We start from the raw sequence: 21,693 nt of genomic DNA, 5'->3' as shown, positions 1-21,693 counted from the left end.
CCGTCAGCTACACCCACTCAGTTCCAAAGGTTTATTTCCTTAAATCGGTATTACACAATTTAATGCAAATGGGGGGGGGGGGTCACACAAAACTCCTTTTAAAGTAGACCAAGAGTCAGGTGCTGTCTCGTAAAGAACAAGATCCGCTGGCAGCCCGCGTGGGCACCCACGAGTCCCCTCCCGTGGCCCCAGCGTCCCGGTGGCCTGGATCTCAGCCGACCATAAAGCAATAAATACGAACACGTTCCGTGCAGCGAGGAACAAGTCGCGGGGCTGGTTCTAAGTCCAAGCACAGTGGCAATATTTCAAGTATTGCAAAGAAAGAAACACAAAGATGTCTGTGTCTTGATGTAAGACATTAAACCCCTCACCCAGGGTGCCTGGACTCCGGCAGGCTTCCTCTGCCCTCTCCAGGATATAGACGAGGGGGGGCAAGGCAGGGCCGGGCAGGCCAGGAAGACCCCCGGGCTCCCCAGTGGCAGCCAGGACCCAGCCTGGGGTGGGGGTGGGGGAGCTCCACACACGACTTTGGCATCAAAACCCACCGTGAAAGCTGGATGGGAGACTTTGCACAAAACAGCCCCTGGTCAGGTGGGGCGGGGACGGCGGGGGGCAGGGCGGGGGCCACCCTGACAGACACCTCCTACCTCCACCCACGTGTGTGCGCCGCACGTGCAATACCAGGACCCGCCCGTCCTGCCCCACCCTTCCAAAAGAAACTACAAATTGTCTTCTTCTGTTAAAAAAAAGAGCTGCAGAAAAATAAGACACATTTCAGGAGTAAAGTGGAATAGACTTCAACGTCTGTCCTGGGTTCAGAAAGCTCGGTGCTTCGTACTGTCTGTCCCTACAAGAACATTTAAATAAGAGGTCTGTGTCTCCCCGAGAGGGTCCCGGCAGCAGGCACAGCGCACACGCTCGCACACGCTCGCACGACTATGTATATATGTATATATGTATATAGGTATATACACGCGCCCCGCAGCAACACGCGGGACTTGGCGGGCAGTCCTGCTCCAGGGCCGCCTGCATAAAGTGCTCCGTGATTCACAAAGCTGGGTGGGTGGTCTTGGGGAAGGAGGGGGACCAGGGGGCCGCACCTTTTCCTGGGTAGAGCGGTCTCGGGGCCTCTGCTCGTCCTCCGCGCGGCGGTGGGCATCGGGGCCGCCCGGCGGTCCGGCCACACGCGCCCCCGCTGCCAGCGAGGCGGCCAAGGGAAGTCGTGACTGCTGGCCGGGAGAGCTCTGCTAACCTGCGAGGCGGGGGCCCCGGCCTGGACTGGGGTTGCCCGGGGCCTTCCCAGCACGCCGAAGCCCACCGCGGCAGAGCTCAGGACGCGGACGCGCAGCTCGAGGCCTGGCTCTGCGGGAGCCCCCGACCTTCTCCCGACGCCAGCGAGCAGCACCGAGGCCGCAGGCTTGTCCCTTCAAGCCCGGCCAGCTGGCCGCCCCCGAGCCCGTGGGATCGGCAGGAGATCCGGCCCCTCGGGCACCCCACGGTCAGGCACAGATGCCGGTCAGCAGCGCGGACAGCCTCCGCTCGATGCACAGCTTGCCTGCGGTGACGGAGACGCCGTCAGGGGACCCGAGCTGCCCGCCTCTCCCCGCCCCTCCGGGGCTGGCCTGCGGCACTCACACTTGGCAACGCTCTCCACGTCCGCCTGGTCGGCGAGGAGGTGCTGCAGCCCCTCCATGAGCAGCAGAGCCTTGTGGTAGCGCTGGACGCAGTCCTCCCGACGGTGGAACATCTCGTCCAGGGCGGCCGACTGCACCTGCTCCGGGGAAGCGGGGGGCTCAGCCCAGCTGCCCCGGCAGCCCTACACCGGGCCTGGCGGTCCCCAGGACCATCTGGCACACGCACCGGGGGCACGCCGTGAGGGCTGCTGGTGCCACTCGGGGGCCCAGACGGGCCCGCGTAGCCCCGCGCCACCAGCCGGCCAACACCGCCCCAAGAAGGCCGGCGCTGGCGGGCAGGGCGCCCCCTTGGCAGGCGTGCTCACTACTGCCTGCGATGGCCTAACTCACCGGCGGTCACCGCTAGGGAGGGGGAGGCCGACTTCCCCAGACCCGTGTTCAGGCTGCGCACTTATGCTACACAAACACGTTCTCGCAGGAACCGCCGCCTCCTCGGAGCCCATTCTTTGGAGGCAGAAAGACGCCAGAGCCGCGGAAGCAGAGAAGGCCCAGGCTCCCGCGGCTGCCCGCAGCGGCTTCTCCCGGAGAACACTCACCCACCGAGAAGCTTGAGAACCAGGCCTCTGGCTTCACAGTTGGGGAAACGGAGTCACTCTCGCGGAGGGGTGTGGCCAGGGATGCCCCCCGGGCTGCGGAGCCCCGGCACTGGGGCCAAAAGCCAGGCGGGCTCCCGGCGCCAGACCGGGCCCGGAGGGCGCCAGCCCAGCACCGACTCATGCCCCACCCCGGCCCCCACGCTGCCGTCGCCCGCCCCACCCGCCCTACCGTCTGCACCGCGTGGCTGAAGATGAGCTTCTCGGCAGTGACGCTCTGGATGCGGTCCAGGAGCCGCTGCTTGTCCAGGAAGAAGCGTTGCAGGCGCAGGCTCAGGCCTCGGCAGGACACCACGCTGGCCTTGTACAGCTCGTTGAGCTTCCGCACCACTGTGGGCAGGCGGGGGGACGGGCACCGCCACCGTCAGCTCAGGCCACCCCCGGGGCTGCCGTCATCCCCCCCCCCCGCCGCTCCCAGGTGACCCCCTCCCACCCATCTCCACCTGGCCTCTCCGTCCAGGGGTTTCCCCGGCCCTCCCGGACCCTCACATGCCCAGTCTCTGGCCTCCGGCACTCACCCTGCTTCACGGTGGACGACAGGCACAGCTTGCCGGCCCGGATCTGGTCAATGGCGGTCTGCAGGCCCGAGGACAGCAGCTCGGCCACCTTCAGGTAGAGCACCAGCTGTTCCGCGAAGCTGGAGGGCAGCACCCGCGTCAGGCGGCTCGGGCCCGGAGACCCCGGCCCCCAGGCCGCCTCCCCCACTCCCCCAACCCCAGGCCCCGCCAGGCACACCCACCCCCACTCCCGGCTCAGCAGGCTGATCTGGTCGGCCACCACGCTCTCCTGCAGCTGGAAGTCGGGGCCCCCGGCCGCCTCGCCGGCGCTGCCCCGCAGGGCCGCGATCTCCAGGACGTGCTGGACGAAGACGAGAGTGAAGCGCAGGCCGTGCAGAATCTCGGTGTGCTCTTGCTGGGGGAAAGCGGGCAGCTAAGTGGGGGCTGCGACCCACCCCGGCCCCGCCGTCCGTGGGCCTGCCGCACGCGGGGCTCACCTCCATCAGCGTCTCCTCGGGGAGGTCGGGGGCCTCGAAGGTCACAGCCCCCTCCAGGTTGGCGGTGACGGGATCGGCGAAGCTGCGGCAGTGGCCGGGGGCCGGGACCTCCGGGGCCACCTCGCTGCAGGCTCCAGGAGCCAGGTGACGGGCAGAGGAGGAGCCAGCTGAACCCAGGGAGCCGGAGGAGCCCACTGTGGGGACAGGGACCCAGCTGTGACACTCCCGCATGCAGGACGCGCTCCCCACAACTCCCCGCCAGACCCCTCCCAACCCCGACCGGGCGCCCCTCCCTCCGGCTGCTGGCCTCAGTTCACATTCGGGAACTCCGTCTACCCTGGCTCCTGCCCCTGCTGCAGGCGCCACCCCCCCCCCCCCCCCCCCAGTCCAGGAGCCACAGCTGGGGGCGTCCGCGTGGCCCGGGGCTCCCGCGCCCAGAGCGCCGCACAGGCGGGTGCTGTGGTCATTATCCCTGCCCCTCGTGTGAGGACGTCAGCACCTCAGGCTTCCCGACCCGTCCTGACCCATCCGCGTGGACCACTCTCCCCCTGCAGCCTGGAGGCTCACCACGCGGTCCTCACCTGAGAACATCCTGGCACGGGGGCCCTGGGGCGGCGTGGTCCCACTGGGGGGCGAGCCCACGGTAAACACCACGGGAGATGGGCTGCTGGCGCCCCCAGCACGGGCTCCGGGGTGCAGGGTCCCTCCGAGGCCAGCAGAGGGCGCTGCAAGAGAGAAGCCGCGCTCGGGGCCCTGCTGCGGGCGCCCTGCCTCCACCCCCACCGCGGGGCAGCCCCCGCCCACCCACCGATCTCCATAGGCTTCTCCTGCAGGCTGTCCGTGCTCCCCGAGTCAGGGACCTGGGTCCCGAACGCAGCCTTAAGGAGCAGATCGGTGAGGCGCCCGGTACTGAGGGACCTGCGGGGTGAGCAGCGGGGATGAGCCGGCCTGTGGGTCCTTGCCCAGCCAGGGCCTGAGCGCAGCCAGACCGCACGCAGCACTGGTTGCATGTATGCTGGCCCTGCGGTCTTCCACCCACCCTGGAGCAGGCAGCGTCCCCCACCGGACGGACGCGCAGAGTGAGACTCAGAAAGGGTCACAGGGGAAGAGCTGCAGAGCAGGCCGCTCCCCACACACAGGCCTACTCGGGCCTCTCCTCCCTCCCCAGAGAGAACGCGCGACGGCAGGAGTCCCTCCCGCACACCTGCCAAAGGGGCTCTTGGTGTCCTCGGGGGGCCGCAAGCCAGGGCCCAGCTGCTGCCCCTGGAATGGTCCGGCCTCTGACAGATCAGGCAGCGTCCGGTTCCGAGGCGGTGTCATGACTACGCCCTGCCGGGCCAGGAGCGTCAGCAGGTTCTGGGAGCTGGGGGTCTTGGGGAAGTCGAAGGCAGGCACAGCCTAGGAGGCGCAGACAGGGCGCAGAGAAGGGCCGTCGAGAGGGCACCAGCGGCCCAGAACCCACGCGGCCTCCGCCCCCCGGTCTGCACCGCAGACACGAGACCGGCACGTGCGGGAGGAAGCGCAACACCCTCTACGCGCGTGCACGCGCACGTCCCTAGGACCGCCCCCCACCCCCCTCCCGTGGCCGCGCCTCCACGCACGCGCACGCCCCTAGGACCCCCGCGGCGGGCGGCCGTGCCTACAGGGCCTGGCCGCACCTCACAGAGGAGGGAACTGCGGCAAGGGCTGAGGTGAGTAGTTTGCCCAGAGCAGTCCCGGAGCACGTGTGGCACCTTTCACATTTCTGGGCCCAAAGCTCCCCGTTCCCAGCCCCGTCCCCTGGGAACCCTGCCAGGCAGGGCGCTGACGGCCTGTGCAGGTGCACGGGAAGAGGTCCTCAGTACAGAGCCACCCTCTGAGGTCTTCCCGGGACCGGCCCCTCCCCGCCTCCCTGTCCCCACCGAGCTCCGGGCCCCATTACCTTGGTGGGGGAGCCCAGGATGGGGGGCAAGGGGTTCCGCTGCAGGAAGTCAGGCAGCTTGGGCGAGCCTCGCAGGGGCCGGCAGGACTGCAGCACATGGGACGGCTGCGGGGGGCTGGACTGGGGGTGGCCAAACGCGGCCCCCAGCGGGTCCGTGGGGGGCTTGGGCAACTTAGGGCGGACAACGTGCAGGTCAGACAGGTTGGGAGCGCTGTGCAGGCGGCAGCCCAGCCCGGCGGCATGGGGAGAGTGCTCGGGCACAGAGGAGCCTGGGACGGGACGGGACAAGACCCGGTCACTGCCATGAGGGGGCCACCCAGCCGGGCACACGCCACCACCAAGCAGGAGCGTGTACGTGAGGCCCTCAATCTTAACTATCCCCTCCACCCTCACTGCTCCGACGGTGCACAAGGCAGACCGTGTGGTGGGCGCACAGACTGAATCCCCGAGTGCTCCTGTACGGTCTCCAGGCTTGAGCTTGAGATGGTGAAAACCGTCTGGCGGGGCTCCCGCCTTCCCCTAACTGTAAGAAGGGAGGCAGCCCGCGCCGGCTCTGCCCTCCTGCCCCTGGGCCAGGGCCGCACCTACCTGGACGAGGGGATCTCCCGCCCCGCACCTCGGGTGCCTGTGGGGAGGGCGCCCCGCTCCAGCCCGGCCGCTCGGGGATGATTCCAGCTTGAGGAGAGAGGGATCGCCAGGGTCACGCCCTGACAGAGAGCCAGTCTCCCCACCGCCCCCCCAGCCCGGGGAGATGCCCGGGCCCGCTTCAGGATCCTCCGCCAGGGCGCCCAGGTTCACCTTGTGGAGATGGTGTGTAGGGCCGGCCCCCGCCCAGGGAAAGCTTTCTGGCCAGGGCAGCTCCGTGCTCGGCGTGGGACGGGGGCGACGGACTGGCCCGGGCAAAGCCCAGGGGGCTGGTGCTGCCCGACCTGCGGATGGCAGAGGACCTGGGGGCACGAGCAGGCATGAGGTGAGGCCCCCAGCCACGTGCAGCGAGGGTCACGGCCAGGCCAGATGGCTCGTCCTCCTCCACTCAAATAACAGGCCTCACCAGGAGCCTTCGGGAGGACTGGACCCCTCACCCTCCTGCCTACAGCGATAACTAGGGAGTGGAGACCCCGTGTTTCCTGGGGGCATCCTCACGCCTGAGGTCACAGTCCCTGCCGGGACGACACTGGCCCACAGGGCCTTCTGGGAATTACAAAAGAAAGGCCTTCTCCTGTTGTGCTCACTGGAGTTAGTGAGAAATCAGTATCGGGTCTTGTAGGGGCACCTGGGTGGCTCAGTCGGTTGAGTATCCACCTCTCGATTTCGGCTCAGGCCATGATCCCAGGGCCGTGAGACCGAGCCCCAGGTCGGGCTCTGCACTGAGCAGATACTGGGATTCTCACTCTCTCTCCCTCTGGTCCTCTCTCCTGCTCACCTACGCGCTCCATCTCGGTCTTTCTAAGACAAAACAGGATAGTGATATCTGCCGGAAAGCTGTCCCAATAAATGTAGGATATCTGCATGCCCACAATGTAAATTGTGACGGTGAGAGTCACACAGTGCACAGCCTGCACACCTGTGCATGTGAGAAAACCCTGTAGTGGGATCCTTACTATAACGCTGTGGGGCATGCCTTGCCGCTAGGGGGAGCCCCTGTAATCACAGAGGTGGGTGGTGAGGGGTGACTAGACTCACCGTGCGGTCTGGTACTGGGTGGGTGACTGCAGATTCTGCTCAATGCGCTGGTAATTATGCACCTGCGTGGGCACTGGGATGGGGACAGACACACCGCACCTGCTGCTGAACGCGCCGGCCCGGCTGTGGTAGGGAGAGGCAGGGGGGCGGTCGAGGGAGACAGTGTACTGGGTTGAACCCCAGGCGCAAACATCCTGGGGCAGAGGCCACCCAGGCCACCTGCTTCCCCACCTCTGCATGTGCCCAGCACTGCCACCATTCAGGCAGCAGAAACTGTTCACACCCCACCCCATGCACATTGTGCCCAAGGGGCTTCTGGATGGGACCAGCCACTGGGATGTGTGGAAAAAGGCCAGGCAAAGGACAGTGAGGCTGGGCCTGCTCCCGACCTGGGCTCTAGGAACCCGAGCCCACCCAGCCCTGCAGGATGGGGACGGGGTGGTGGCCACACTGGTCCCTAGCAGTCCCCACAGCTCCCCGCTCCCGGGTCTACATCCCTCCGACCACAGCCCCGTCCCGTGGGCCACCACCCATGAGAAGCCCAGTGTCCTCGAGGCCCGAACTGAGACAGGACCTCCAGACTCAAGTGCTGTCTGCAAAGCCAGACCTGGGCTGGAGGCCCTAACCGTGCCTCTGGGCCACTCCCAACGCTGCGCCACCCCAGCCTCTGCTCACCCGGAGGGGCTTGGAGAGCTGCTGCAGGGTGGGGAAGGAGAAGGGGTCCGGCCACGGCTCTCCGGGCCAGCCGAGGCCACCAGTGAGCTCCTGGTGGGGACAGAGCACATAGGCGGGACACACCTCAGGCCGACTGGACCCGGGCAGGGCAGAAGGACAACCGGCCGGAGCCAGCACGTCCGTGTCCCAAAACGGTTAGGGGGCAGGGCAGGGCAGGGCAGGGGGCTTACCCGCTACACATCAGGCTGTCCGGTGGGGGCTTGACTCCAGCCACCTCGGCCACCAGGTCACCTGCGGGTGGGAGACGGGGCAGGCTGGGCATCAGGACAGGTGTGCATTCCACCCCCCTGGGCCACCTCACCCACCCTGGCTCCCGGGTGACCCCACACTCAATTCCAGGGAGTAGTAGCTGGAGGCTCCAGGAAGGGCGGCTTCGTGAGACAAAGTGGGGGAGGAAGCCATGCTCCCAGGTCCCCCTGTGATGTGCACCGGGGACTCCCTTTACCTGACTGGACCTCGGGGCTCTCGAGGGAGACCCTGGGTGCTCTGTGCATACCCCGGCCTTCAGCCAAGCCCAGGCCGGGCGCCCCCGGCTCCCAGTCCAGGCCTAAGCCCTCCTCTGGCACCCTGGGTCCCGCATCTGCCCCATCAACCTCTCCAACGGTCCTCCTCGCCTCGCCCAGCGTGGGCCCGTTGTCTGACTGACCCAAGTCATGAGATGGCCAGGGGCAGCAAAAGGAAGTGTCAACGTCCAGGGGCATGAGAAGACACCGGGACCCCCCGGAGCGGGCTTAGGGAGGGGCCGGGCCTGTCCCAGAGGCCTGAGCCCTGCCTGTGCTCAGACTGCGCTGGCAGCTCCCTCCTGCGAGCAGGTGCTCTGTGTGGCGGGTGGGGGGGAGGGCAGGGCCTGAGCACAGGCACTCGGTCCGCACCACCCACTGGTGACCGGCAGGACTTGGCTTGGACTGTCGCCTGGCTGACGCAGTACGGCTCCCAGAACCCACCCTGAGGGCCCACAGGCAGAGAAAGCGTCGCGAGCACACGCACGCAGGCTCACAATGAAGCAAACCCTGGCCCCCGACCTGGAAACTGGGCCGGGACCATGACAAAGTCATCTGTGTCGCAGGACGAGTCCTTGCTGCTGCCGCCGGAGCCCCGGGAGCCGTGCAGGAAGCCAGCAGCGTCGGCCGGGGACGTCAGTGTCCTCTGTAGCGGCTGCTGCATGTCCCCGAGGGACTGCGGGTCAGAGGGGAGGCCACTGAGACCCGGCCCCAGGGCCCGGGTGGAAAAGGGGCTGCTGGGCGCCGGGGGAGGGGACGATCCGCTCTCCTCCCCAGGGGCACCCCTGCTCCCATCGGTTTCTGAAACGCTGTGCCCCCAGCTGGCACGGAGCTCCTGGGGAGACCCTGTTTCAGTGACACACAGCCCTGCCCCCGCTGCTCCACGAGCCCGCAAAGGCCTGAAAGGGAGGCCGTGCGCGCTCACTATCCTAAAGCGTCGAAGTCTGCCTCCGGCACGGCCCCGCCCCCGTGCCGAGGCGCCGGGGACTCCCCGGCCGTCCCCAGGACTCAGGGCCTCCCTGCCCCCGTTCCCGTGAGCGCACACCAGCGCTCACGGAGGCCCCGAGGAACGCGGACCCACACCTAGCGGGTCGGCCTCTGGGACGCGAGGGCTGGGGGGAGGGGCTAAAAGGGATTTTTGCCAGCTTCTCACGCTCCGACGTTCCGTCATCAGAACGTGTCCGGCGCGCCTTGTGTGAGCGGATCAGACAAAGCCACAGAAATAAAGGCAAGCGTCCCGGTGCCGTTCTGACCCCAGTGTGACACCCACGCGCCCCCAAACCCCAGGGTCGGGCCCCCCGCGGCCGACTCACCGGGGGGGAGGCCAGGTGCGAGGTGGAGCTGCTGCTGGAGCTGCTGCCGGACCCGGAGCTCGGGTACGAGGGCACGGGCACGGGGGGCGCTGGCGAGGGCACAGGTCAGCGCGCGGGCACCGTCCCCACCCCTCCCTCCCCAGCCCGCCAAGGCCCGCCCAGCGGCAGCAGGCGCACAGCTACCAGCGCACCGAGCGGAACCCGCCGTCGCCCACCCAGAGGACCCGGGCACCTTGCGGCAAGGGCAGCGCCCCAGCTCCTATCCCTCTAAACCTGACGCACGGAGTCAGCTGTGCGCGAGCCCCCCCCCCACGGCCTTGGGGGCCCCCAGGCCCCCGGGGGACTCACACTTCTTCACAGTGGCACTGGCGTCAAGGAAAGGATGATGGAAGAACTCGTCTGCAGGAGGGAGGGTGGGTGAGTGAGGGAGGCGTCTGAGAGCCCTGGCCCCAGGGGCCCCCGGAGGAAAGATGGAACTCCGCGCCACCTGAGACTCCCTCTGGGACCCCGGACCCGGTCGCGGCCGGCCCCCCACCCGCCCGGGGCTTTCCCGCAGCAAAACCGCGCTTTTCACGGCCCCGTGCTGCCGGGACAGGGACCGTGGGCATCCGGGAGCCCAGGGTGGGGGGCACGCGGCCAGGACGGCCCTCGCTCACCGAAGTCCATGCGGTCCTTATGATTGCGCTGCAGCAGGGCCAGCAGTAGCTGCCTCAACGGGGCGGACGTCTCCCGGGGGATGCTGCGGCAGGGCCGGGAGACAGCATGATGCGGCTGCCCACCTGGGGCGGGGGCGGGGGGGGCGGGGGGGGCGGGGAGGCGAGGGCACTTACGTGGGCACCAGGGTCTTGCTCCTCTCGTAGAAGAGGCGAAGGTCCTGGGGGCTGCTGGCCTGGGAGGGAGGGCGGCATGAGCATCCAGGCCCCCTGGGAGGTCCCCCGGCCAGAGTCGGGGCCCTGGTCCGAACACCGCACGCCCTCCAGGCTTCCTGGGACAGGCTCCCCTCCTCCCCCATCCAGGCCGTGGACCACCGGGACCACACGGGGAGTGTCAGGCGGGCCAGAAGCGAGGCGGCCAGGCCCCTGGTATGACTGGAGATCTGCTTCTTGAAATTAACTACTCTGGGAGCCCCACCCTGGAAAGGACCCCAGAATAAGCCTTCCCCTCCCCAGGGGCACTGTGTCCCATGGGGAGCGGCTGGCCGGCACGTATGTGGTCGTCTGTTTGCCCACTGCACACCACTGTGGTGCCAGGCACTGAGCCCAGGACGAGCACGCAGCCGAGAGCAAGAGAGCACCCCACCTTCCCGGGGCTGATGGCGAGGGACAGGGAGGGGTGCGGGGAGCCAGCGGGCCAGCCTGGGTCACCAGGCAGTCAAAGAAGGCTGAGGTGAGGGGCAAGCTGGCAACGGCGAGAGCTGCCTGGTCAGGCCGTGAAATCCCTGCGGGATCGGCAGCCCGGCCTGGTGGGCTCAGAGCCCTGAGCGCGCCCTCTGGAATCCCACCGCCGAGCAGGCTGCCGCTTACCAAATGCGGCGCCCAGCGCCCCGGGGCCTGACGCCAACGCAGTGCGTCACGCCAACACTGGCCCGGGCAGGGGGGCAGGGCACAAGACTCGGCCCATACACACACGCGGGCACACGGACCACTCCGGAGCCCGCGCGCTCCAGCCGTGGCCCTGACGTGACCGTGGCCGCGCCGCACTCTCGTGGGGGAAGGCTGCAGGGCAACAGCCCTTGGCGGCCCAGCCGGGACCCAGAGGGGAACGTCAGGGTGCAAATCAGCAGCCGGCCCCGCCTGAGCTGAGGCTCACTCACCTGGAAGGGCGCCTTGCCCGTCAGGCACTGGTACACGATGGTGCCGATGCTCCACAGGTCGGCCTTCCCGTCGTAGTGCTGCGACATGATGACTTCGGGGGCCTGTGGGGTCAACGGTCCGGGTCGGCGCCGGGGGCAAGAGGAGAAGTGGTGCCCGGTGACCGGACTGTGTGCCCCGACTGCCACGGGGGTGGTGGGAAACAGCGGCACAGCCGCTCAGGCCGCCACCCGAGGGGAGGCCACGGCCACGGGAGGGAGCCGGGCCCCGCAGGGGCAGCAGCGGCAGCAGGGGCATCGGGGGCTGGCGGCGGCCCACCTACCATGTACATGGGAGAGCCGCAGAGCGTGGCCGCCATCATGTTGCTCTGCAGGTACCGGGCGAAACCGAAGTCGGCTGCGGGGGAGGAGGGGCGCGTGAGCAGGGCGGCCGAAGCTCTCGGGCTCCCCGCGCGGCGCCCCGGGCCCCCGCCAGCCCCGGCCTCACCGATCTTGACGCGGATGTTGTTGGGGTTGGCGCGGCGCCCGCCGGGGTTAGACAGCAGGATGTTCTGGGGTTTCAGGTCGCGGTGGATGATGCCCTTGCTGTGAAGCAGGCGCATGGCGCCCGCGATCTGCTGCAGGAAGAGCCGGATGGTGTCCTCGCTCAGCGTCCGCATGGCTGCAGGGAGAAGGGGGCGCGGCTCACCCAGGCGCCCAGGGGGAGGGGCTGCCCCCCCACCCCCCAGCACTCCGCGCCCCTCCGGGCCCTCCAGGGCATCCGCAGTGCCTCCCGCGCCGCCCCCCCCCCCCCCCCCCCCCCGTGACTCACCCGGGGTGGGTCGGGCTCACCGCCTCCAGGGGGCCAGCATCTTCTCCCCATTGGCCGCCCAGCCCCTCGGGGTCTCGGTGCCACCGCCCCACCCGCCGCCAGGTGCTGCTGTCCTAATGCCCTTTCTCAGTTACCACTTGAGCCCCAGGGCCTGCCCTCCGGGGTGAGGGCGTGGGTGACGGCCTACCGCCCTGGGTGGGAAGCCAGGCCTTGCTGGGGCCCTGCAGCCCAGCCGGCCGAGCACTTCGGGGACCCTGTAGGGCCGGGGGTGGGGGTGGGGGTCGCCGGAAGGCAACGCCTCTCCACAAACCACTTAGGGCCCCATTCAAGAGGGGCTCTTCCAGACTGAATCTGTCCCGCGAGGCTGTTCCCGACGGCTCCGACCCCGTCTGTGCCCCCAGCGGGGGCCCACCGCCCCTTCTGTCTTCCCCGGCGAGTGCCGCGGGGACCAGGGGACCCGCCACCTCCATCGAGCCCGGGGGCCTCGCTCACATCAGGCCATCTCGCAGGCAAGGCCGGGGTGAGACGGGGCGCGCGGCCCTCCCGGCCGCGGGGCGTCCGCTCACCGTGTAGATAGTCCGCCAGGTCCCCGCCGTTACAGTACTGCAACAGACCAGTGGCACAGCCCGGTCAGCGGTCAGCGGCCCGGCCGGACCCTCCCCCGGCCCCGCCCGTCCTCCCCCCAACCCTACACCCGCTCCCGTGCTGCCGGCCTCCTTCCTGGGCCAGGCGGCCCTCACGATCCATACTGAAGAGGTCACTGGAGGCGTTTTACCGCCCCTCAGGCACCTGCCAGGGCCACCGGGGCTCCTGACGTAGTGGCCCTAAGCCTAAGCCCACAGACGTGCAAGCAGCTTCTAACCCCCAGGTGACAAGGTACAGGAGCCAGCAGGGTCCAGCCTCCCCACCCTCACAGCCGGTCCTGCGGGAGGAACTCACCTCCATGACCAGGTAAACGGAATTGGCCATTTCCTGCAGGACACAGAAGAGGCGATGACAAGTGGAGGGGAGCACTCTCCACCCGGCCCCCCCCACCAGTCCCCCAGGAAGCTCGCCTCGGCCTCAGTGAGCCCCAGACGCCCAGCACCCAGGCCCTCAACACCAGCTGGGCTACACTCGAGAGGCCAGCGAGCCCGGGCACAGCTGGCCTGGCGGGCCCCAGGGCTGCGGGGTTTCGATTCTGAGGTCATTGCACGTGGGCTCGAATGACAGGAGTGGCAGCCAATCAGAGCACTCCATGTGCCAAGTCGGGGCAGGAGGCTGGGGTCCGGGGAGAGGTGGGGGTGGGTGAGCGGGCAGGGGGCAACCTTCAACTGCCCAGGTCACTGTCAACATCAGGGTCAGGCCCAGCCCTGAGGTTTCAACAGGGCTCAGCTTGACGTTCTACCCAGCCAGTGAAGCACCCAGGTCCCCAAGGAAGGACACAGCCAGGGTGCGAGGGCCTCGACCCACAAACCTCAGAAGCCACTCCTGATTCCAGCGCTGGAGACGCCAACACACGAGGTCGGCGCCAGCCCACTGAGCCCAGCACAGGCCGGCCTCCGGCTCAGCTCTCAGCCACCCGTGGCCTCGGGTGCTGCTGCCATCCTCAGCGGGGTCCACCCCCACGAGACCGAGGAGCCCAAGGCCCAGGCCAGCACAGACGGCCCCCACCACCGACCCCAACAGCCGGCACCCACGGGGCCCCGTGCCACCAGCAGAGGCTTCGTCCGCAGGCAGGACGCCTCCACCTGGATGCGGCCACTGAGATCCCCAAGTCACAGCCAAGTAACAAGGCCCCAGAAGCCAGGTCAGCCAAGCAGGCAGGCCCTTAACCTCTCTGCTGTCCCCAGACAGCCGTCCCCAGCTCTCCCCCAGGCCAGGGCTCTGCCAGCCAGCAGCAAGGCCCCCAGACCTCGGTGCCAGCACACCACTGGGCCTGGGGAGCCACAGCATAAGCCCTTTCTCTGCTCCACACACAACCCCAACTCCCCACCCCCGCACTGTGCAGGGAGGCAAGTCTGTGACCCGGCAGAAGTCCTCCAAGCATTGTGGGGGGAGGCCTGAAGGGGTGCCGGGGAAGGGGCAGGGAAATGGCTCCAAGGACATTTCTAGTGGCCTCTGGGAGGGGAACCTGACAACGATCCAGAGGCCTGACCTCCAGCAGTGGGCCACCCCCCCCCCACCCCTGCTCAGGTCCCAGGGATGCCCCCCACCCACGCTTGGTGGGACAATGGTCTCCTGGCTCGGCCCCCCTGTGGCCGGGTCGGGGCCTGAGCACAGACTCAAGGTGGGCACGGAGCAGGGACACAAGCTGCCGTCCTGGGTGACACCCCACGTTGAGGTCAGTACCCCCCAAACGAGAAGCCCCCCCAGAGCTGCAACGGAGGGCTGTGTGTCCAGGGCAAGGACAACCTGGGGGGACGGCTGGGTAGCAGGGCTGTACCCGCAGAGTGAGACCAACACTGAAGCCCCTCGGGACCTGTTCCAAGCATGCTCCACCCCTCGCTCCCAGGCCTGTCACTGGGAGGGCGGGGCTCTCCACACAGGCAGGTCCTTCCAAGCCAGCTGCAAGGGAGAGATAACCCTGGGCAACTACAGGGAGTCTCAGGCACACACACGGGGCGGGACGGGACATGGAGACCAGGAGGGAGGCAGCCAGGTGGGCAGGGACTGGCGGCCAGGAGGGGTGGGAGGCTTCCAGGCACAGGACCCTGCAGAGGGCAGAGGGAGGGGCTAGATGGCATCACTCAGGCCACCTGCTCCCTGCCTGCCATCACCCTGACCGTGGCCACCTCCGCTGCCTGCCGGGCGTGCTCCACAGTTACTACTGACCAGTGAGCTCCAGGGACACCGTGAACACTCTGGTCTTGAGTGGCCCAGAGAAGCCAAGTCCCCTGCCCCGGGCCACACAGCAGAGCGGTAGAGCTGAGACTCAGGCCCAGGCCCCTTCAGCTCTCAGAACAGCCCCAAACTCACCCACCGACCGAGGACAGGCAGGGCCAAAGTGACGGGCAATACAGAGACACAGCATCGGTTCCCCCCGGGTGTCCCCAGGGAGTGACCCACCAGGACCGGCAGGAATGCCAGGGCTATGCGGGAGCAGTAGGTGCAGACCCCTGGCCAGCCCACCTCCCCTCTCCAAATCTGGGAGTGCCCCAGAGCCCGCAACTACCTCCTCTGGAAAGAAGATCCCCTCAGCAGAAGTCACAACGAGTCTACCCGGTGCCTGAGACCCTAGGACACCGGCACAGGGCCTTGGCCCCACTCCCACCCTTCCCCACACCCCGGCCAGGGCAAGCGTCCAACTGTTATGGCAGGTGCCCTCCCTCCAAAGACCCTACCCCCCGGGCCCTGGGTCCCCTGGCCACTGCCCACCCCAGGCATGCCCCATCCCCACGGGTCACAGCTTGTCGCCTCCCCGGAGGCCTCTTTTCCCGAGACCACTCTGAAGCCTTCCTGGGGCTCACGGAGCCTCAGGGAACAGTCAGGGAGCGGCAGGCCAGAGTGAGGCCTAGGTTCCTCCTCCCCCTCTGATCTTTGTCCCTCTGCCCTTGGCCGGGAGTCAGCCTCATCCCCAGCGGGCCCTCCCAGGCAGGGGGCACAGAGGGCCGGCGGGGAGAGAGCACAGTAGGGCTGGGGCCCAGGGCGGGGCACCAAGCCAACCTCACTGTGGGGCATTCAGGCTCGCGTGACCCAGGAGAGCCACATCGGAGTCTCCCACCACCCTGGGACAGACGACAGCTTCAGACCAGCCCCTTCCTGCTGGAATCTGTCCCCTCACCTGGGAGGTGGGCCCTCAGAGGCCTGTGACACCCTAACTGCACTGGCTGGCGCAGGCTGGGCCACTTCCCCGGTGAGGCCCGGAAGCACGCCCAGGCCTGGAAGCTCGTTCTCGGCCTGCCTCTGGGCCAACACCAAGCCAGGTCCCAGGAGAGCCCGGCGGCACGGTCGCTGGCCCTGACAGGGACCAAGAGATGGTGCAGGCAGCAGGCTTCCCGGCCCCCAGGGGGGCCCTTCTGCAGACAGGCTCCGTGCCCAGGCCCCCGTCCAGGCCAGGCACTGCTGGGGGCCCGTCGGCGGGCCGGGAGGGGTCAGCGCCGCCTGCCTCGAGTCCCACTGCTGCTGGCCTCCACACAGGCTAAGTTTGGCTTTCCCCAGCTCCCTGGGGGTGAACAGAGACCACCTAGGCTCCAGGCACCAAGCCACCTCCTTGGGGTCAGTCTAGACTCGGGCCCCACACTTGAAAAGACTGGGATCGCTGCCCGCGGCTGCAGATGACTGCCACGTCCCAGAGAGAGCTCACCTCCTGGGGAGGCAGGTGCGAATTACCGGTGTGTTCTCATCTTCAGGTTGGTTCTGGGAGACCCGTTATCCCGTTGATACGGAAATATAAACGTGGGGCACCGGGGCGGGGGGGAAGGGCTCCATCGGTTAAGGGTCCAACTTCAGCTCAGGTCTTGAGCCAGTTTGTGAGTTCAAGCCCCACACCAGGCTCTCTGTCAGCACGGAGCGCACTTTAGATCCTCTCTCCCCCTTTCTCACTGCCCCTCCCCTGCTCATTCTCTCTCTCTCCCCGCCCCACCGCCCCAAAAAAACCAAACTTGAAAAAAAAGAAAAGAAAGAAACATAAACGTGGCCAAGGCACGGGCCCGCCAGACCCCATGTCCACACCGGGTGCCCTCACTGCTCCGCGGCCAGCTGCCGCCCTGGGCCAAGGCAGGTCCCGCCCACCTCACAGCCCACCTGAGGGAAGGAAACAGGACACACAGGGGTCCCGCAACCCTGCCCCATGTGGCTGGGGTGGGCAGGGCTGAGCAGGACACTGAGTCCTGACTACCTCCCTGTGCAGTCCCAAAAAAGGGGGAGAGGGTCCCCAGCCTGAGGTGCAAGGGAGACGAAACAGAGCCCTCTCCCGCCCCTGCCAGGGTCCCACAGGCCCTGGAGCCAAGCCAGGCGTCCTGAGCAGCCTGGCACGGGCATCCAGGCACGTAGGAGGCCACCCCGCCATGGGGCGCTAAGGTGCTTTGCTTAATAGGATCCCAACTCCCTGCCTGGGCTGGGCCGGGTGGGTGGGCCAGCACTGACCTAGTTACCTCCTCAGGGGCCAGCCGTCCCCGCTCAGGAAGGTGGTCAAAGCCCGGGGGAGCCAGAACAGAGCCGCCCCCGGGGTTCTGCCAGACAGCGACCAGAAGGGAAGGATGCCCAGCCCCCCCTCCTTCCTCGGGGAGCCTCCCCAGCTGCCCATTGTGTGCGGGCAGCTCCCTGGAGGCACCTGCCCCCCCTCCCTTCCTCCCGGCGCTGGGACCGCCCCCCACTCGGAAATGCCGGGGGACACTCAGGGCAGGGGGGCGTGAGCCGGCCCGATCCCCGGAGAACACCGAGCGCACACACACCACTGGAGACCACCAAGCCCTGGCCGCGGCACACCCAGTGAGCCCACGGACACGCCACGCGTGTGCCAGCAGCAGCTGTGCTCCAGGGCATCGACCGGGCGGCCAGCGCGGCGCTGAGAGCACACAGGCAGAGAGGGGTCCCTGCGAATGGCAGGGCCACGGGGGCCCACAGCAGGGAGAAGCTCGGGGGCCGGGTCCCTGGGGCCAGCACACTCTATCTCTTACCTCACCTAGGAGTCCTGCCCAATGCTGCATAAAGCATAATAATCTGAGTTTCCTACTGCCCAGGATGTATTATGCTTCACAATTTTAAGTCAAAAAAAAAAAATCGGTAAAACAGCAATAACACAAGTTTGCAAGCATTTCCAGAACTGCCCAGACCCTCAGGCCTACTCACAGGCCCTAACCTCGGGGGCTGATGCCAAGGGGCACCCACAAGGCCCGCACCCTGCCCCCGGGGCCCTGGCGCCTCTCAGAGAGCAGACGGCAAGGCTGAGGACTGGCAGTGTCCTGAAAGGCACTAAAGTAAAGCAGGACAGAGGTGCCTACCGGCCACACGTCAGCAGGAGGTGGGACGGCTGTCTGCAGCTGGGTGGCCTGGGTGAGTGAGTCACGTCCAGCTGTGGGAACCAGCCGCCTTGGGAGGGCAAGGCCTGTAGCCATCAGCCCTCCTCCTGGGGCATGCTGGGCAGGCTGGTCCCGGCGGGTGGCACAGTCCTATATCCTGACTCCTGCAACGGCCACCCTCCCCGGGCTAGAGCACGTCCAGATACCATAGATCACTCAGGTGCGGCCTCAATGGAAGGCCCCAGGCGCCAGGCTGCAGCTGCCTCTGCATGGTCAGCGGTGTCTCAGAACAGAGTACAGTCCAAAGCTCCCTCCCCCCCCACCCCACCCACATCAGCCTGACAAACGTCCCTATCCCATAAAGACCACAAACAAAACTACAACCTGAGAGAATGTAATCGATCACAAAAGGGCTTTCCTTCATATATAAAGAGCTCCTACAAATCAATATTTATATAGCACCTGTTATACAGCAGTCACAGATCTAGGCACCTGATGTAAATTGACCCAGGTTCTCATCACAACCATTCTACGACGCAGGTGTGCTGTTATGTCCCATTTTACCGGTAACACTGAGACACCAAGAGGCTGACGAGCCTGCCCAAGCTAAGTCACACAAAGTACATCGAGGAGCTGGGCTCAGGAAGGCAATATGGCTGGGGGCCGGCCGGTCGTTAACCACAGTGCCATCCAACCTCAGTGATTAAAGGCCAACAGGGATCATGCGTAGGACAGGTGGTTTTCCTAATACACTCGTCGGGATGCTGAGCCTCACTCACGACAAGTGAAAAAACAAGGACATGTCATTTTCCACCAGGATGCAAGTCTGATAACCACCCCCCTGGCAAGGATGTGGGGAGACCGGCCCTTCTGAATGCAGCACCGTGTCCAGGCCCACCTCTGGGGACCGCAATCTGACAACTGTCCCAAACCAGACGCACGTGTCCCCCCTTACCCAGGGACTCCTGTCCAGGAACCCATGTTACAGACACACACGTGGCCGGAAGTGAGGGCAAGGCCAGTCTCTCCCACACCGCTGACATGTCAGAATCCTGGAAAAACACCCGTGCCCTCAGCTGGGGTTGGGCAAAGTCAGCCCTGCAATGTGGGGCGATCGTACCAATGCGACCGCAAGGAACACCCACGGACACAACTGGAACAGCAAGTGTGCACACAGATGCGAGCACAACACCATCGTCTCTAACACAGCAAGAGATGGATGCCCAGAGGGGTTAAGATGCTTGCCCAAGGACCCACAGCTAGTTTAAGGGGCAGAGCCAGGACTGAAGTAGGTCATCCAGCTTCAGCGTGTGAGCTTAGGGTCAGTAACCTCGCAGGAGTTCAGGGGGAATTTTCTTGGGAGAAGGGTGTAATTTCTCACATACATTGGGACACTGTGGAGTGACAAAGATCCTTCCCTGAGATACCCACAGCACGTGGACGCTGTGGTGGCACAGGGGCTTGTAAGAACGTGTTTCTGTCCCTGGAGAGATCCAGAAACAACCAGTATGGGGGAGGCCGTGCCTCCGGGGTAAGACGGGGGTCAACAGGGAAAGGGGTTGCCTTTTCCCAAGTCCGCTTTATAATCTTTTTTTAGCTAAGTTATCTCTTACCTAGTTTTAAAAGCCCATTTTTTCTCGGGTCCCATGTGTCTCAGTGGAGTCCACGGACTCAGAGGGCCAGCCCACACCCTGGGGGTGAGGGCAGAGGCCAGGCCCCGGGGGGTGGGGGAGGCCACACGGGCCTCCGAGCGAGCGCCTCCTCCAAGCAGGGGAGCTGACTCACTGCCAGCAAGAGAGGAAGAAGCGTTGCCCACAAGCAGGTGTGCGGTGCAGCCGGGATGGGGAAGGAAGGAGGGCGGGGGCTCCGGGGGGGGGGGGGGGGGACAAGGAAAGGTGTGAGGCGGAGAAGGCAGGGGGGCCGCTCTCCTGGCCCCGGGACACAGTGTCTCTGTGCCCAGTGCCCGGCTTCCAGGTACTTGCTGTCACACTGGACCCGTGCCCTGCCCGTCACCTCACGTCACGCCACAGCCCCCAAGGCCACGGCCCAGCTCTGAAGGGGGAGGGGGAGAGCAGGGGAGGAGGGAAGAGGCCACCAAAACACAGACAGCCGGGCTGGGAACTTCCCCTCAGCCAGGGGCTGGTCCCGTGGCCTCCGTAAACAGGTTTCAAAATCATTAGTCAGCACTTTGGCCCGCAGATCTGCGGCCTCAGGTTCCCCGTCCCCAAACTGGGTGTCCAGGGTCCTGGACGCTCGCCGAAGCGGGGCCCCGCCTCGGGCCCTGGGGACCTGGGGACGGTCAGGAAACCCGGCTGAGGCCTCCTGAGCCCGCTGGGCCTGACCACCTCCCAGCCGCTGCTGCTCGGGCCTGGGCTGTCTGGCCCCAACTGCCAGCAAGAAGGAATCTCCCTCGGCCCCTCCCCTCCCCCAGCCTGACGCAGGAAGAGACTGGCCAATGCCCTGCCGCTGTAGCAATGTCAACAAACAACCAGCCGGCCCCGACAGGTGGGCCAGGCCGGCGGGACTGCCCTGCCCCGGGCCTGCCTATGCCGAGGACAGGACCCATGGTCAGGGCCACAGGGCCAGACAGCCCCTGAGGGCTGTGCAGTAGCTAGCCAGACCTCGGCCAGTCAGAGTAACTCCAACGGGGGTGCTCCCTGGGGCCTGTGGCAGTCAGGCAGCCGGGGGCGGTGGGGCCCTCCCAACGTGCCCTGAGAAGCCCGGGCCCAGAACCGGGCCGAGAATGGAGAATCAAGTCTCCGTAGTCCTGGGCAGGCCAGACAGAGATCTATACACACAGGTGCTCAGCTCCTTCTCCCAACATGAGACACCGGACTGGAACCTTCCACCACTGACCAGGGTCTCCAGCATTTGGCTGGTCTAGGACCGGGCTGTGCCCAGGCCAGCCTGGGAGGGTAGCGTACCCCCTCCCCACCGAGAATGCAGCCTGGAGCCTTACCTGGAAGTCATACAAAGCCACGATGTTTTCATGTTTCAATTCCTAGGACAGAAACCCAAGTTTCTTATGACCAAGGCAGGCTCACCCAGCACCCCCTTCCCCTATCACTTCTAACACCCGCTCACCTTGAGGATCTTGATTTCCTTCCCCAGCAGTGTCTGGGACTTGGCCAGATTCTTCTTGTTGATGCACTTGACTGCGACCTCCAGGTCGTGCTTCTGAAAACCAAGCGCAAAGGTTCCTCAGGGGCCGGGAATCCCAGAACCATAGAAGGCCACCCCAGGCCAGGTAAGCACCTGGGGGGATTCCGGTGCCGGTGGCGAGGCCCCCGGTGTGGGATCGGAATGAGGTGTCCGGGAGACGTAAGGGCGAGGGAGCCCCGGATGTGGAGATGGGGATGAAGGGCCCGTGGAGTGGGGTGGGCATAAGAATCCGCGGGTCTGGGGCGGGGCCCGGGGGGCGTGGGGCGGGGACAAGAGCGTCGCGGGGTGGGGGGGGGGGACGGGGGTCCCAGGTGTGCGGCGGGGAGGAGGGGTCTCCCCCTCGCCGGGCCTCGGTCCGGGCCCGCCGGCGCCCCTCACCTCCCGGTGGCGCCCCTTGAAGACCACAGCGAAGGCGCCGTGCCCTATCAGGTCCTTGCGCGAGAACTCGAACTTGCCCACGGCCTCCAGGCCGCCGCGGCCGGGCTCCATCGCGCGGGCGGGCGGCTCAGGCGGCGGCGCGGGCCGGGGGCGGCGG

General features: G+C 66.7%; 1 protein-coding gene across 2 annotated transcripts; it reads right to left on the bottom strand.

The window, feature by feature from the left end:
• Positions 1-17: 17 nt before the first annotated feature.
• On the bottom strand, positions 18-21,687 carry ULK1 (unc-51 like autophagy activating kinase 1). 2 transcript variants are annotated; one of them, XM_049620697.1, is made up of 28 exons: positions 21,537-21,687; positions 21,081-21,173; positions 20,956-20,997; positions 12,994-13,026; positions 12,621-12,657; positions 11,731-11,904; positions 11,567-11,640; positions 11,247-11,348; positions 10,264-10,322; positions 10,090-10,172; positions 9,782-9,832; positions 9,434-9,522; positions 8,643-8,796; positions 7,791-7,851; positions 7,561-7,650; positions 6,886-7,008; positions 6,001-6,149; positions 5,791-5,877; positions 5,203-5,471; positions 4,486-4,679; positions 4,090-4,199; positions 3,863-4,006; positions 3,282-3,475; positions 3,027-3,199; positions 2,806-2,924; positions 2,460-2,617; positions 1,636-1,771; positions 18-1,555 (listed from the first exon to the last, which is right to left on the bottom strand). In XM_049620697.1, the coding sequence occupies exons 1-28, from the start codon at positions 21,645-21,647 to the stop codon at positions 1,500-1,502; spliced, it is 3,165 nt and encodes a 1,054-aa protein (XP_049476654.1). In that variant the 5' UTR covers positions 21,648-21,687; the 3' UTR covers positions 18-1,499. The 2 variants fall into 2 exon arrangements, with proteins under 2 accessions (XP_049476654.1, XP_049476655.1); XM_049620698.1 differs by lacking the exons at positions 12,621-12,657; positions 12,994-13,026; positions 21,537-21,687 and adding an exon at positions 21,252-21,413.
• Between the last annotated feature and the right edge of the window lie 6 nt (positions 21,688-21,693).

The sequence above is a fragment of the Panthera uncia genome (assembly GCF_023721935.1).
Source record: "Panthera uncia isolate 11264 chromosome D3 unlocalized genomic scaffold, Puncia_PCG_1.0 HiC_scaffold_9, whole genome shotgun sequence".
Lineage (NCBI taxonomy): Eukaryota > Metazoa > Chordata > Mammalia > Carnivora > Felidae > Panthera > Panthera uncia.
The sequence above is the reverse complement of the archived record's forward strand: the minus strand, read 5'-3'. Positions and strand labels throughout refer to the sequence as shown.